Consider the following 15290-nt stretch of genomic DNA (forward strand, 5'->3'; position numbering starts at 1 on the left):
TTCAAAGAATGCTACTGGCTGGAGAAGCCTGTCATATCACTAAGTGCTCCCATCTCAGACCCGCTGTTTCTCTAGCAAACAGCACTGAAGGGTTCTGGGCTCACATGGCTGGGAATAAGGGTCACAGAGAGGCATATGTAGTCCCACAGAAAGGGATAGTAGAGCGATTTTACAAAAGAGACAGAGAGCCAGCATGGTAGAGAAGAGGCCAAGAGCAGTGTGAAGGAGACTGTCCAGTGGGTGGGGACGCTGACCTACAGAGCCAGGCCCAGCTAAGTCACTCTACTTCTGCATGCCTCTATTTCCTCCTCAGTGATGAGATGACAATAATCAACCTTGTGAGGCAGCTGTAAGCATAAAGGAGTTCACACAGACAGTGTGCTGAAACAGTGAACGCGGGTGCTGTTATCTCATCATCATCGTTTGCTTCACTATCCTCTTACTGCACTTTTCCTGGAAGCAAAACACCTGAGCTCCATGCTAGAGTGAACACCATACTGAGACCCGGTTCTGTACCCAGGTAGGGCCAAATGAAACACGTTTTGCAGGAGGAAAGAGAAGGAAATTGACTAGAAGAAACAGCAATGAGAACAGAGTCACCCACAAGCAGGTCTCTCAGGTGGATCTTAGGCTTCAGAACCCAAGCCTAGACCCAGACCCAGATTTAGCCTGGCTCAGAAGCACCCAGCAGACTTCGTTCAAGTGCTTGGGAAAAAAAAAAAAACACCCATCTGTCTCAGCAGAAACAAAGAGAGATCATCTCTGTAATCTACACAAGTTCCTGGGACATGGTGACATGACAAGGGTAGCCACAGAGAAGCTGGAACGGGAACCATAGGGAAGACGGCCAGGCTAGGAACCAGTGCTTCCTCATGGCTCCTAGCCCAACTCTGTTCTTTTCCCTCCCTCTGCCAAGCCCTACCTAGACAGAGAGTTTGCTAAATTGTCCATTCCTTCTGACTGGAGTTACACAAAGGGCTTTTGCACCTCCACAGTCTGAGCTGGAAGACTGTTAATATCATCATGATATACTAGCTTGCACTCATAAATCCCATCCTGCATAACTGCTAGATGACTCTATGCGCTGCTTTTTTGCCTAGCAGAATTACCTAGACACTTATTAATGCAAATATTAATTCCACTTTGTCATCTTCAAGTGCTTTTCACCATTCAGACCCTCTAGTCTGTACACTGAAGCCATGCACCTGAGAGAAACAATGGCACACTTTAAAACAGGTTTACTGTCAGCGATGTCGCAAGAACACCATTTCTCTTTAACTTTTCTCATTAACATACATTCATTGTACATATTAAAGGGGTGCAGTTTCCAATTTATAGAATGTTTACCTTTTAACGTATTAGTACAAATTCAGATTTCGTCCTCACTCCTGCTCACAGGCACTCAGCCAGCGTGTCCCATGTTTTCACAGTCTGAAGCCAGCATTAGCTATGCTACACAGGCACAGAGTCCTCTGGCTCATGATCACATCTTCAGCGAATTGTTAAGACATTTTTAATTAATAAATAAAAATGTATATATGGTATACAACGACACACATATAATCACTGTGGCATATGTAATAAAGTGAAATATTATTTTGTTATTTCATATCATTTTCAGTGGTGACATTTAAAATCTACTTTCTGAGCAAATTTAAATAGATAATATGCTTTTATTAACCACAGTCAATAGGGTGAAAAATAGGTCTCTGGAATTTATTTCCCCTGCCTAATAAAAATTTACATGTTCTTACTGATGTCTCTCTAAGCCCCTGGACCTCACAGCCTCTGTTACTCAGCATAACTCATATTTTTTTAATGAATAAGTAGTTCAAGAAAAATGCTCAACTACTTTTGGTTTAACTTTTTATAAATACTTTGGGTACTGTGTCCAAATTGAAATGACCCAGTGTGATGGTCATCTCTGTGCTCTTGTGATATTGCAAAATTGTGGCAAGTCCCAGTTCCATAAACAACCTCTCTCCCAGTGTCCACATATGCTCTACATGCATGACAGAGGACAAGATGAAGTGGACTTTCCAGGTTGAGTAAACCTGACACCCAAATTACCAAGAAAAAATGGCCTGAATAGTTCTCACTTGGGCTAACAGCACGGCTGAGCAGGGAAAAGCACTTGCCACACAAGCCTGAGGGCCTGGTTTAGATCTGCAGAACTCACAAGAGAGAACCAACTCCCCAAAGTTGCCCTCTGATCTCCATACGTGCAGCACCCATGACACATATGTACCACACACATACAGATAACAATAGCAAATAAAACAAAACCATTTAAAGAATTATCCTCACTTTAGTACAGGAGTCCATAGCACTAAGCAAAGAGTCTATCACACTAGCATTTAAGAAACACTTGAACAAATGAGCTATGAAATGGGTAAATTAATATTTACCTAGCGTTATCTTTATTCTACCAAAAGGAGATGATGGTCAAACCTTGGCTGTTTCTATGAGTAGTCCACTGGCACCCTTTTCCTCTTACAGCCTGAATCAAGCTGTATCCTCACCGCGTCCCCCTGGTACTTTCCAGCCATCTCTTGGGACTCTCAATTCCTCATTTCTGTCCCTCCCAGTGTCCACCATAAGTTCCAGTGATGTCCCCCCATTCATTTTCTGACACAGGATGATCCTTCTCTCACAGAGTTTGTCTATTTAACTCCTTTACTTTCTCCCATATATGCATTTCCTCTCCCAGCTTCAGCCTTTATCCTTTGCAGACACACACACACACACACACACACACACACACACACACACACACACACCTTCTACCTATCCCTTCTTCTGCCACCACCAGTGTTCTCAAACTCACCTATCACATCACAGTATCAGCTGAGGGACTGAGAAAAACTTAAGAACAACTCGTTCAGAGAAGAGAGGAACAGCAGGGGGAAAGGCTGCATGCTGATCATGTTGGCTTGTGTGAGTACCATTGCTCCAGATCTGTGCAAGACCTTTATAGCTAGATACTGAGAGGCCATGGGCATCCTCCTCCTGGAGGCAGGTGTGTCAGCACCACACCTGGGATTCCCCAAGCATGCGTCCAGTGAACCTCAGGGGAAATGGAAACCTTTTCACTGGTGCCAGCAGGAACACTAACTCTATGGATAATTAGTAACCCCAGAAAAAAGACACAACATAGGAGCAGAATTGGACATCCTAGTAACAAAAGAACATAGTAACATTCAGACGTGTTAAATCTTTACAATATCCCTGTCACTGTTTTGAATTTTTAGCACAAATTCTATCATTTAATTCTCAAAATAAATCAAGGATAAAAGGCACTATTACTCACTATTATTATATCCATTTTTGGGGGGTTTAAAAAATAGAGGCTGAAACACTAAATAGGTCATCAAGAGAAAAATATAAAATCCTAAAACTGAATATATAAAAGTGTTCAGACTCAGTCATAAATCAGTCCCCAACTAATTATGAGCAACCCTGGAGGGCCAATACGTCAAGGTAATCTCAAAAAAAAAAAAAAATGGACAGAACTAAGGAAAATTTGATTAAATTTCTTGCGTCATTAAAAGCAAAATGTACAAGTTCATGATCATTACCAGGGAAATACAAATCAAAACCACAGTGAGATACCACTGTGTACTCATTAGGAGAGCTACCATTAAAAATTTAAATTAACATTAAAAGAACCGAAAATAAGAAGGTCTGGCCAGGGTGTTAAGAGGCTATGCTTTGTTGATGTCATTCTCAAATAGCCAACTGCTCTGGAATCAGCATGTCAGTTCCTCAAAAGGTAAAATTACTATATGACCCAGGATACTGGGTCTTCAAAAGTTAAATTGTAATATGACCTAGCAACTCCATTTCTTGGCACATAGCAAAAATCACTGAAAACAGGACGGCATATAAATATCTCAAGAATTGACAAATGTATTGTATTACAATTAAAAGATTCTGCACAGAAATCATTCCAAGACTGAAAAGGCCGCCTGAAGGATGGGGAAAAGAGAGACAGGGAAAAATCTTTGCCACACAAGCATAAAGATGTCATTTCCTACCCCTAGAACACACTACAGTGAGATGTCAGGGAAACAGAAATCACCTAATGCTTGTGAGTGAGCCTGGCATGTGCAGCACTGAACAAGAGATGCTGTCACAAACAAGGGGAAAAGTGGGACCAACACCTGAGGTTATCTTCTGACCTACACACACACACACACACACACACACACACACATACACACACACACACCTTGGTATATATGTGCATCACACACAAATTTTATTGTAAAGAATAGAGAGATGAAAAATCATTCCTAACTATACATAAAACTGGGGGAGGGTCAATACCTGGAATATATAAGGAATTGCAGTACAAGCAACGTGGTGCATGCCTGTAATCCCAATACTTGAGAGGTAAAGGCAGGAAAATCAGGAATTCAAGACCAGCCTTGGTTACAATATAAATCTGAAGATCAAAGTTAGCCAGGATTACATGAGAACCTGTCTCAGAGAGAGAGAGAGAGAGAGAGAGAGAGAGAGAGAGAGAGAGAGAGAGAAGAAAACAAAGATCAAAAAACTGAACTGCAACATGCAGTGGTAACTCATATCTTTGATCCAGCACTTGGGAATCAAAGGCATGTGGATCTCTGAGCTCTGAATGCGAGGTCTACAGAGTGAGTTCCAGTTCTATACAAAGAAACCATGTCTTAGGGGAAAAAAAAATGCTAGAGGTAAATACTGAAGAACCAAGGCTTCCAATCGATAAAGGCTAATTAATTGAGTGGCCAGTTCTCAAAAGAATGCAAATGGCCAATTTAAAGCTATTTTGAGACTGTTTCACCCCGGTCAGAATGATGACACTTAGAGAAACAAATGCCACCAAGCGCTGATGAGGATATGGAAGAATGGATTCTGTTTCTTGCTGGTGAAAGTGTAAAGTGGTGTACACTATGGAAATCAGCTGAAAATAATAACTACATGACCCAGCTATCCATTCTTATGTATACATCCAAAGACTGAATAAATAGAGATGACAGCATAACACAGAAAGGTGTGTGGGGCAGTAGCTTAAAGCAGCTCTAAGAGAACTCTTATAGCACCACACACCTACATTAGAAAAGGAAAGGTCCCAGATCAGTAATCCAAGTTCCCAATCCAAGAAATCTAGGAGTAAAATGAAAAACTAAACTGTGTACCATTATGAGAACTACTTTTAAAAATTAATAGAAATAAACATAAGCAAAAAATAATATCATTAAGAACAGAAATTAGGGGCGTGGAGAGACAGTTCAGCAATTAAGAGCATTTACTGTTCTTGCAGAGAACCTGGGTTTGATTCCCAGCATCCACATGGAGGCTCACAGATGTCTGTAACTCCAGTTCTGAGGGATCCAATGCTCTCTTCTGGATTCTGTACGCACATGTACGGGCAAACATAAATTTAAAAATTACTAAACCTTTTTAAAACTTACTATATATACAGTGTTCTGCCTCCATGTAACAAACACCTGCACGCCAGAAGAGGGCACCAGATCTCATTGCAGATGGTTGTGAACTACCATGTGGTTGCTGGGAATTGAACTCAGGACCTTTGGAAGAGCAGATAGTGCTGTTAACCTCTGAGCCATCTCTCCAGCCCCCTAATAAACCTTTTTTTAAAAAGAAGTCAATGATATTGACTCAACAAGATTAAGTGACAAAATTTGCATCATTCTTTAGACTGTTATTGGTAATAAAGCAACAAATGTTTGTGCGCTTTGGGGTAAAGATCCTCCTCATATTTCATTTTCAAGACAAACAAGGTCTACTTCCTTCATGTTTCTTCCTCTTCTGATTTGGAAAGGCAGTTTCACCAGACTTATTGCAAGAATATGACAATGCAGGAAAGATTACCACAGACTCTGGTGGCTTCCAGGGTTGTTGTTACTGAGCTTCATATTTTCATAATGAGCAAAATACTCTTCATCATGATTTTATGACAAATGTGTACATTTTAAAAATCTTTGAACAATGTATGAATAAAGGTATGTATGTACAAATGTGTATATATTATTTATACATCTACTTGGGAAAATGTTTGTCCTATTTTACCTTATTTTTAGAGGTGTGCAAGGATACAGAATATGAAAATGGTATGTTCTGTAACTGCTGCCTAGGAGCTTTGTCAACCTGTGTGCAGCAGGCTTCAGTCTCAGCAGCCAGGGTCATCCATACCCAAGTGAGTGCGGAAGGACCTCAAGACGTGAACTGAGACAATTCTCACTGGCTGTTTGAGCAGCAGTAACTCATAGGAAAAGCAAAAAAATCAAGATCAATCTTGTATTTATTGACCATGTAAGGACTTCTTCTCTTTAAAATAAAGTAAAAAAATCTCCCCTCCAAAAAAAAAAAAAAAAAAAAAAAGTCCTATCTATTGGCCTGAAGATGGTCTGCAATGTGTTCTTGTTGTCAGGCACGTAAGAGTAGTGCCCGGCCTCAAGACAGCAGGCATTAGTAGTCACTGAATAAGGAACAGGATGGTGTGAGATGTTAACAAAATACCTTAGGCACAGAGGACAAGACGGAAAGAAGTTATTGTTAATTTATCCTTTACATGCTTATTTTTATTTAATAAGTACTTGTGAAACTTGTTCTAAGTAAAGAAAATTAATAAACAATATTTTTAAATATATTTGGATGGTTTATAAAAAGCAAACAACCTAGAAAAACAAAAAGGAACACTGTTGGTGGCATGAATGTGACAAGACAGCCTGAATACAGTTAGGATCAGATAACTAAAGATTTTTAAATGAGGCAAATGCAATCCTTATTTTTCATGGGCCTCCCTGTGGTGAAGGCCTCAAGAGGAAAGGAAGTAGGAAGGTTTTGTGACAAAAGACTGAACAAAAAAGCAATCAGCAGTCTGAGGAAGGTAACTCCGAGAGACTCAAGGACGGCCTGTGCTCAAGGCCAACAGCTACCACACAGCTCTGGGACTCTGTACCTGCCACACAGAAACGGAAGACAGCTTGGCACACACAGGACTAGCTGGGCAACGCAGAAATGGAAAAAGCAGACTGAAAAAGATATGTGTTTGAGTAGGGTGAAAATGGAGAAAAAGGCATTTTTCAATGAATCTCACCCAGCACCAACAGCTATGCTTTCAGTACAGCCAGGTCCATGGAATGACTAACACTGTTCAGTACTCAAGGAAAGGGGGTGATAAGGTGTGGTAGTCACTAAATGAATTTTTAGAAAATCTGGAAGACACATTTGTGTGACTTCAATAGGGGAAACTGCATAACATCATCAAATTCCAAAGAGCGACCCCAGGGTTTAGACAGAAAGTGCAGTGTCTCATAGACAGAAGCCATAGTGAAGACAGTTCTTTAAAAGATAATTTGAGTGGATGTGAGGACAGTCAAGTCAATACAGAGGATAGAAGAAAGGCCATTCGTTTGCCAACTGATGTCAAGCAAAGCACTTGGGGCTGCTCCTTCAAGCTTAAATAGGGGTTGTTCTGAGGAAAGGAAGTGCAAGCTGAGGAGAAATGAAATTACTCCAGGAACACATGATGAGACCCAAGCTGATATGTTTCATTAAATCCACATAACCCTGAAACATGCTGTCATTAAGAGAATCCATTCTGGACTAATACTGACCTGAATTCAAATTCAGATTCATTAGGTGTTTGGTTGTTATGATTAAGATACCCATTCGTCAATTATATCATATATAATTAGAGGTAACAGCAGGCAACTCCACACTAAAAAGGTATACGTACAATGCTTAGCCTACACCTGACTTGTAGAAGTGTTTGCTAACTCATGACTTGAGAGTTGTTGAGATCTGTACACTTCAGTGAATGGCCGTGTCTTTACAACCTCAGGGGAGGAAAGCACATAATAAACCATACGCAAAAAGCATATGTCCTAGACATGTTTTTATTAAAATTCAAATCTCCTACAAGACATATGAGACCATAAACAAAATTAGAAGGCAAGAGCCTGGAAGGTTATGTTCCTAATGTAAAATGACGAGTTGCTGTCTAGAATACTTACAGCCATCTACATAACTTACACAGGAAGGAAAAGAGCTGGCTAGAAATGACTGGGGAATTTATAGCAGAGAAGTCCTAAATAACCAATAAATACATGAAAAATGTACAGTAAAACAAAATAATATTATTAATTATAGTTATAAAAATATCAGTCTAATAATATAAAGTTGTCAATGGTGTTTTTTTTAAAAAAGATCTTGAATAAAGTTGCTATGGAGAAGCCAAATTAGAACAATTTTACAGTACTCTGCTAAAGAAGAAATATGCATATCTTATAATCTACAATTCCACATGGAGATATACGCTCTAGAGGAAGACATACAAAATTTTCACATCTCCATTCATACAGAAGATGTGTACAAAGTTGTCAATAATAGTATACATAGCAAAATAGCCAGAAGCAATTTTAAATATATTTTAAAATACATATTTGATACAATCATAGGCTATAAAACTATATAGCAATTTAAAAGGGTGATAAAAATCTGCTTACCTGTATAATAAGACTTAAAAACATAATTTCTACATATAATAGAATTACTTCATGTAAGCACACAAAAGCACCAACTAAGAAAAACATTAGAAATTCATAGTAATTACTTTAACATGAGAGAACAGGACATCATAAGGGATAAAAGAGACTTTAGTATCTTTAATTTCTATTGCCTGTATTAAAAATAGCTAAAAGCAAGTGGGATAAAACATTAACAATTTACAAATTTGCATTTATTAATGCTTGTGCATATTCTCATTCTTTGTACTTTTATGTTGGCTACTTCTAAGATAAAAGCATGATTTTTTAAAAGTAAAATACAAAAAACATACTAGAGACAAGAAGATCAGTAATGAGACCACTACAATATTCCAGAATAAGGCGTGAGACATTTTTTAAAAAGGACACGCACCAGTGGCAACACGGAGGACTCAGAGAGCCAAGGTCCTACTGAGATGGCCTTGACGGCATTGAGTGTTGTCTTAGTACATCCAGGCTGCAGTGATAAAATATCACAGGTTGTGTGACTTAAACAACAAACGTTTCTATCTCACATTTCTCCAGATTGAGAAGTCCAAAATCAAGGGGCCCTTGTGGGAGCTCTGCCCCTGATTTAGAGTCAGCTAGCTGCCTTCTCCCTGGGCCCCACAGAAGATGTGAAAAGATAAGGAGAAAGAAAGCTCATTTTCCCCATTCTTGTAAGGATGCTAATTTCATTCAGAGGATCTTATGGTCTCAGCTAAGCTTAATTACCTCCTAAAGCCACATCTCCAAACAGTACAGTGGAGGTTGGAACAACATATGAATCAAGAGTATAAATATACATCCCCTAATAAACAAAATAAAATTATTTATCCATCTACAGTACTGTGCTCAATATATATAATGAGTTCTTAATAATATTTGATGAATTCTACATCTAACTTTTCCTGTTTATGAGTCACCCATACAGTGTGAGTTCAGAGGGAAGGAGATTCTGGTAGGAACAGTAAAAGCACTGTACAGTACCTCAGAGAAATTTTGTTTGTTGTTTGAAATAGTCTCACTCTGCAGTCCAGGCTAGCCTTAAACTAACAGCAACCCCCCTGCTTCCACTTTCCAAGTGCTAGGATTACAGGCATGAGCCTCCATGTCTGCATGGGAGGACATTTCTTGTTGGTTTCAGCTGAATTCCAACAAAGGAAGTCACTTCAGGAGCCTTCTTCTAAAAGCTAGAGAACATTTACAAGAACTCACATCTTCTATAAGAAAATCTTTGAAAGAAACATCCAGTACAGGCCTACGTCTTCAGCTAGTATTAGTATAAATAAAATAATAATAATAATAATAATAATAATAATAATAATAATAATAATAATAATAACAACAACAACAATAACAACCTCTTCTATGCCTTTCCTGAAAAGAAAAAAAATATTTTGTATGTTAGAGGAGTTCCTCAGTGCCCTGATCCAGTCTCACAGGTATAGTGTGAACTAAGAGACAGTGTAATCAGCACACAGGATAGTGTTAGTAACTATGGGAGGCAGGCCCTGTCAACGACGATGTCAGTCCCAGAATTCTATGGTTAAAAAGAGCAATTCTGTTGCAGAGGAAGAACAAATATGTAGGGAGAACAGATAAAAGCACTTGGTAGGCAGAGGCAGGTGGGTCTCTGTGAGTTTAAGGCTAGCCTGGTCTACAGGGAGAGTTCCAGAATGGCCAGAACGACAGGCAGAGAAACCCTGTCTCAAAAAACAAGGAGGGGGAAGAGGGGGAGGGGGAGGAGGAGGAGGAACAGAAGGAGGAGGAGGAAGATTGATGACGAGGAGGAGAACAAGGAGGAAAGAAGAATAGAAAAGAAAGAGAGAAGGAGGAAGAGAAAGAGGAGGAGAAGGTGGAAAAGGAGGAGAAAAGAAGAGAGAAGAATAAGAGAAGAGGAGGAAGAATCATTAGTCTGAGAACAGTCTGGTTTATTTACTGAGTTCAAGTACTAATTGGATAAATTGCTGAGTTCATATCTCAAGAAAAAAAATTAAGAAAACAGGTAATACATTTTTTTTTCCTTCGAAAAGACAAGCCAGTATGTTTAACATCCCTTGTTTCCCTACTGCTCTCTGTGAACACAAGGGCCTTTGCGCTCTCAACACTTTTCTCATGCCACTACCCACAAACCGAGATCTCACATCCTCCTATGGGAGGCAGGCCCTGCCATAGTAGTCCTATAAGATCATGGGGATATTGTCAAATCACCCTCTTTTTTTTTTTTTTTTTTCTTAAGATTTATTTATTACTATGTACAGAGTGCTCTGCCCGCATGTACCCCTACAGGCCAGAAGAGGGCATCATATCACATTATAGATGGTCGTGAGCTGCCATGTGGTTGCTAGGAATTGAACTCAGGACCTCTGGAAGAGCAGTCAGTGCCCTTAACCACTGAGCCATCTCTCCAGCCCCATCAAATCACCCTCTTAAGTCAGGTGGCCCCAATGTGCACTCAGAGAACTTCTATAAATATGATCTAGGGTCTAGGATACAACACAGAAATTTTCTAAAAACAAGTCTGATGTATCTTGTAAATTCAAAATTAGCAGGTTACAAAGAAATTAATTTCTTTATTTCTAGATTTGTTAGATCTAAAAGGTCTATGGTTTATCTTATGAGCCATCTCTGATATACAGCCCAAAAATCTCTGAATATTGTTGGCATAATGTTCTTGTGGACTATGTACAGTTTACCCTTGTTCATTCAAATGGTGATTTCTCTACCCCACTATCTGGTTTCAATTGAGATATTGCATTGTGATGTTTATTCTAAGCATCTCCTGTCTCAAGTTTGTGTACAGTTCCTAGTTCCTGAGCATTCCCCTCTGCTCTCAAACAATCACCACCCACCCCTACTAATTGTACCAAACTGGGACCATCCCCCAAAATGAGAGCCTACTGAATTATTTGTCCAAGAAACACATAGCCATTGTCCCTAGCTATTCTATTAAATTTCTACCTATGCTAAATTTCAGCAGAAGAACTTAGTGGTGGCTAACTGCAAGTACACTAAAGCCAAAACTATTTGAGCTGTATATTAACTTTGCTATTGACTGTGACTATTGGCGGATTATTTCATCTTGTGCTTTGGGTTATTTTCTGTTGTGTTGTTGTTGTTGTTGTTGTTGTTGTTGTTCGGTAAAACAAAGGAAAGACTGAGAGGTGAGGGCTTACATCAGTACATCATGAAGGAAACACAATGGGACTGTTACCACTGATGCAGAGATTTTCGGACACCTCCAGGGAGAATAAGAGGTTTCTTTTTCTGTGTGTGGCCATTGTATCAAGTATTGACTTTGGTTAGTGCAACTAAGTGCTGTCGTAGCCCTCTAACAACCGTGTATACCTTTGGGCACATGAGAGTAAACACTCCTGGAAGGCAACAGGTCTTGTTAGAGCCACTACATCTTCCCCCATGTGCCAAAGGACCAGGTTCAGTCAGTTCTGAACAGTGCTGGTTTTGAAATGCAAATTTGTTCAAACACAACTGACACACCAGGAAACACACACTTATCCGTGATTCTGCATTTTAGAGACTAGCTATGGAGACTTTCACCCAGATGATCCTGCCTGAGCAGGAAAACTCCGCATGTATTCTTTCAAACATCTGTCAGCTACTTCAGCTTACTATAACTTCCAACCCAATTCTGACAAGCCTTTCTATGAAATTGGTTTTTTTTTCACAAGATAAACTGCCATATTTACTGTAGTATTTGTATACTTTCTAACTACATAATGCCTAAGACAATCCCGTTGCTTATTTTTGTTTGAGTGCACGTGCGTGCATGTGTGCATGTGTGTGCGTGTGCATATAAAGGCCAGAGGCTGACAAATAAAGGCTCCCCATTTATTTATGGAGGCAGGGTCTCTTGCTAAGCTTAGACATACTCTAGCTAACTTGTACCAGGGAACCCCTGTCTGTTTCCTAATTGCTGGGATTACAGGTACGCCACCACATCCACTGAGCTTTTAATGGGTGCTACGGATCCAAAGTCGTCTCCATACTTGTGTGGCACATACTTTATCCAATGAGATATCTCCCTGGTTCCCACTCCTACCATTTTGATGTCACTGATATTTTGGGGTGCTATTCCTTAATTCCATGTTCCTAATAACCCCACCAGTTTTCACTGTGACTTGTGCATAGTGTGGTCATTTTAAGGATGCTTCTTTGCAGCAGCACTCAGTAATCTTCTGGTAGATGGTGAGCAACACTTTCTCTTTTCCATGGATACCTAACTCCTAAAACTGCAGTACAAGGTGTACTTGTCACCCTAGGCTTTGAGGCTAACAAGTCTGTGATCACTGAAGAAGGAAACTGTGCTGAGAAGAGTTCATATGGCACAGGTGGGAGGGATAAGGGCCCTGAGGGATGCAGGTAGAACAGCTTATAAAAGGCCCCAAGAGGCACTGGTCAAGGTAAAGAGACTGCCAGCACTCAGTGTTCAGGGGCACTCCCTGGTCAAATCTTCCGCTAGTTTTGTCTTCATTCAGCATTTAAGCTTCTTGCAGGGACTCCATCTACTCAACCTGCCTACTGCATCAGAGGTGATTCTTCATATAGTTAGTACTCTGGGATTCCTCCCATTTCCTCCTTAAGTTGCTTTTCCTCTGAGGCATTCCAGGAAGACAACTCTAGTGGAACCCACTTCTGAATCCAGAAGAATGAAAGGATACCAAGAAGAAAGGTTTCTTTCTTCGCTGCCATGTCTCTCTGTCTCCATTGCTCCCTCCTCACAACTTACCTCTCGACCTGATGTTCAAGATTACAACTTCAGCACCACACCCAGAATATGTAAGCATCCCTTGAGCCTACCAAATTTCCTCCTGTCATCCCAGGCTCCCAGCTTCACTCCAAATCCTACCTGTGCCCCATTATAGTTTCTCCTAGTCTTTCTTTCTTGCCTCCTCACTTCCTATTGTATTGGTACCTTGACTATTCAAGTAAACACTTAAAATCATGGTGTCTAACCCTACTACAGAATCAAAAACATTGAGTTTCAATGTCCCTCTCAAAAATATAGTCAAGATGAGATAATCTGATCACTAGTTTTCTCCCCAAACACGGAGGCTGGCTATCCTTGGACTCTGAGGGAGAAAGCAGTCACCTCAGTACTATCTCCTCAGATGATTTCACACGGGAGGACTCTTCACTATTTAAGTCACCTCATCACCCATTTCCTTAACCCTTCCTTTCTACCTCTGCTTCTGCTTTCCTTATGACACTCATAACTAGGAGCAAAGGATTCTCCATAATTATCCATCCAGCCCCTATCGCAAGCAAAGATTACGGTCTTGTAATATTCCAGGCCCTTTGCTAGTCCACAGATGGATTTGTGCCACTGTGACATCCCTAGAATCTCTCCTCCTCTTGTCCTTCCCCCACCAGAAACGACGAGACCCAAACTTCATCCTTACAGGATGGCAGAAACTCCACAGTCCAACTCCACTTTCCAACGCCCAGCTTTCTTCATATTGACTGGCATCCCAGGGTTGGGAGATGGCCAGGCCTGGCTGACACTAGTGTTTGGACCTATGTATCTGCTGGCCCTACTGTGCAATGCAACACTTCTGACAGTGATCCGAATAGACTCTACCCTGCACCAGCCCATGTTTTTACTCCTGGCCACACTAGCAGTTACTGACCTGGGCTTAGCCACATCTATAGCCCCAGGGTTGCTGGCTGTGCTGTGGTTTGGACCTCAACCTGTACAATATACTGCCTGCCTAAGCCAGATGTTCTTTGTACATGCACTGACTGCTATGGAATCTGGTGTGCTTTTGGCCATGGCTTGTGATCGTGCTGTGGCAGTAGGGCGTCCACTACACTACTCTATCTTAGTTACCAAAGCCCGAGTGGGCTATGTGGTCTTGGCACTAACATTGAAAGTTGTGGCTGTTGTGGTGCCTTTTCCTCTGCTGGTGGCACGGTTTGAGCACTTCCATGCCAAGATCATACACCATGCCTATTGTGCACACATGGCAGTCGTAGAGCTGGTGGTGGGTAACACATGGGTCAACAACTTGTATGGACTAGCACTTTCACTGGCTGTGTCTGGTGTAGATATTCTGGGTATTGCTGGGTCTTATGGGCTCATTGCCCATGCTGTGCTTCAGCTACCTACCTGGGAAGCCCGGGCAAAGGCCTTTGGTACATGTAGTTCTCACATCTGTGTCATCCTGGCATTCTATGTGCCTGGTCTCTTCTCCTTCCTCACACACCGCTTTGGTCGTCACACTGTCCCAAAGCCAGTGCATATCCTTTTGTCCAACATCTATTTGCTGCTGCCACCTGCCCTCAACCCCCTCATCTATGGAGTCCGCACCAAGCAGATAAGGGACCGATTCTTAGAAATGTTCAGATTCAGAAAAAAGCAGTTTTAATGGACAGTGGAACCTTGGGTAAAGAGGGTAGAGGAATTCCCTTGGAGCAAACTCTGGAGTCTGGGAGTGTGGGTTACATTCTTTGACCTATATGTACATAAAGCTGTGATGACTCAAAAGGTAATTAGCTATAAGTCCTAAGTGTGTATATCATTGGCATCTGTAGATTTTGGCCTATCCAGCCTTATGTCTTTCTTGAAAGAAGACAAAAGCAGGGGCTGCACATTACCATGCAGGGATAACAATAAGATGGAGAACTAGTTGAGATCCTAAGATCTAGTCTAATTGAGAAAGTCCCTTTCCTGCCCCGACCCCATTTTAACCCAGGTCTCACTATGCTTCTTAAATGTGTAAGTACTTGTCTGGAGTT

At 40.8% G+C, this 15290-nt stretch overlaps 1 protein-coding gene across 1 annotated transcript; it reads left to right on the forward strand.

Moving 5' to 3' along the window:
• The first annotated feature begins 13939 nt into the window (after positions 1 to 13939).
• Positions 13940 to 14920, forward strand: LOC127192275 (olfactory receptor 52W1). Its single transcript, XM_051149601.1, has one exon. The coding sequence runs from the start codon at positions 13958 to 13960 to the stop codon at positions 14918 to 14920; it is 963 nt and encodes a 320-aa protein (XP_051005558.1). The 5' UTR covers positions 13940 to 13957.
• Positions 14921 to 15290: the final 370 nt, after the last annotated feature.

The sequence above is a fragment of the Acomys russatus genome, chromosome 7 (assembly GCF_903995435.1).
Source record: "Acomys russatus chromosome 7, mAcoRus1.1, whole genome shotgun sequence".
In the NCBI taxonomy this organism is placed as follows: Eukaryota; Metazoa; Chordata; class Mammalia; order Rodentia; family Muridae; genus Acomys; species Acomys russatus.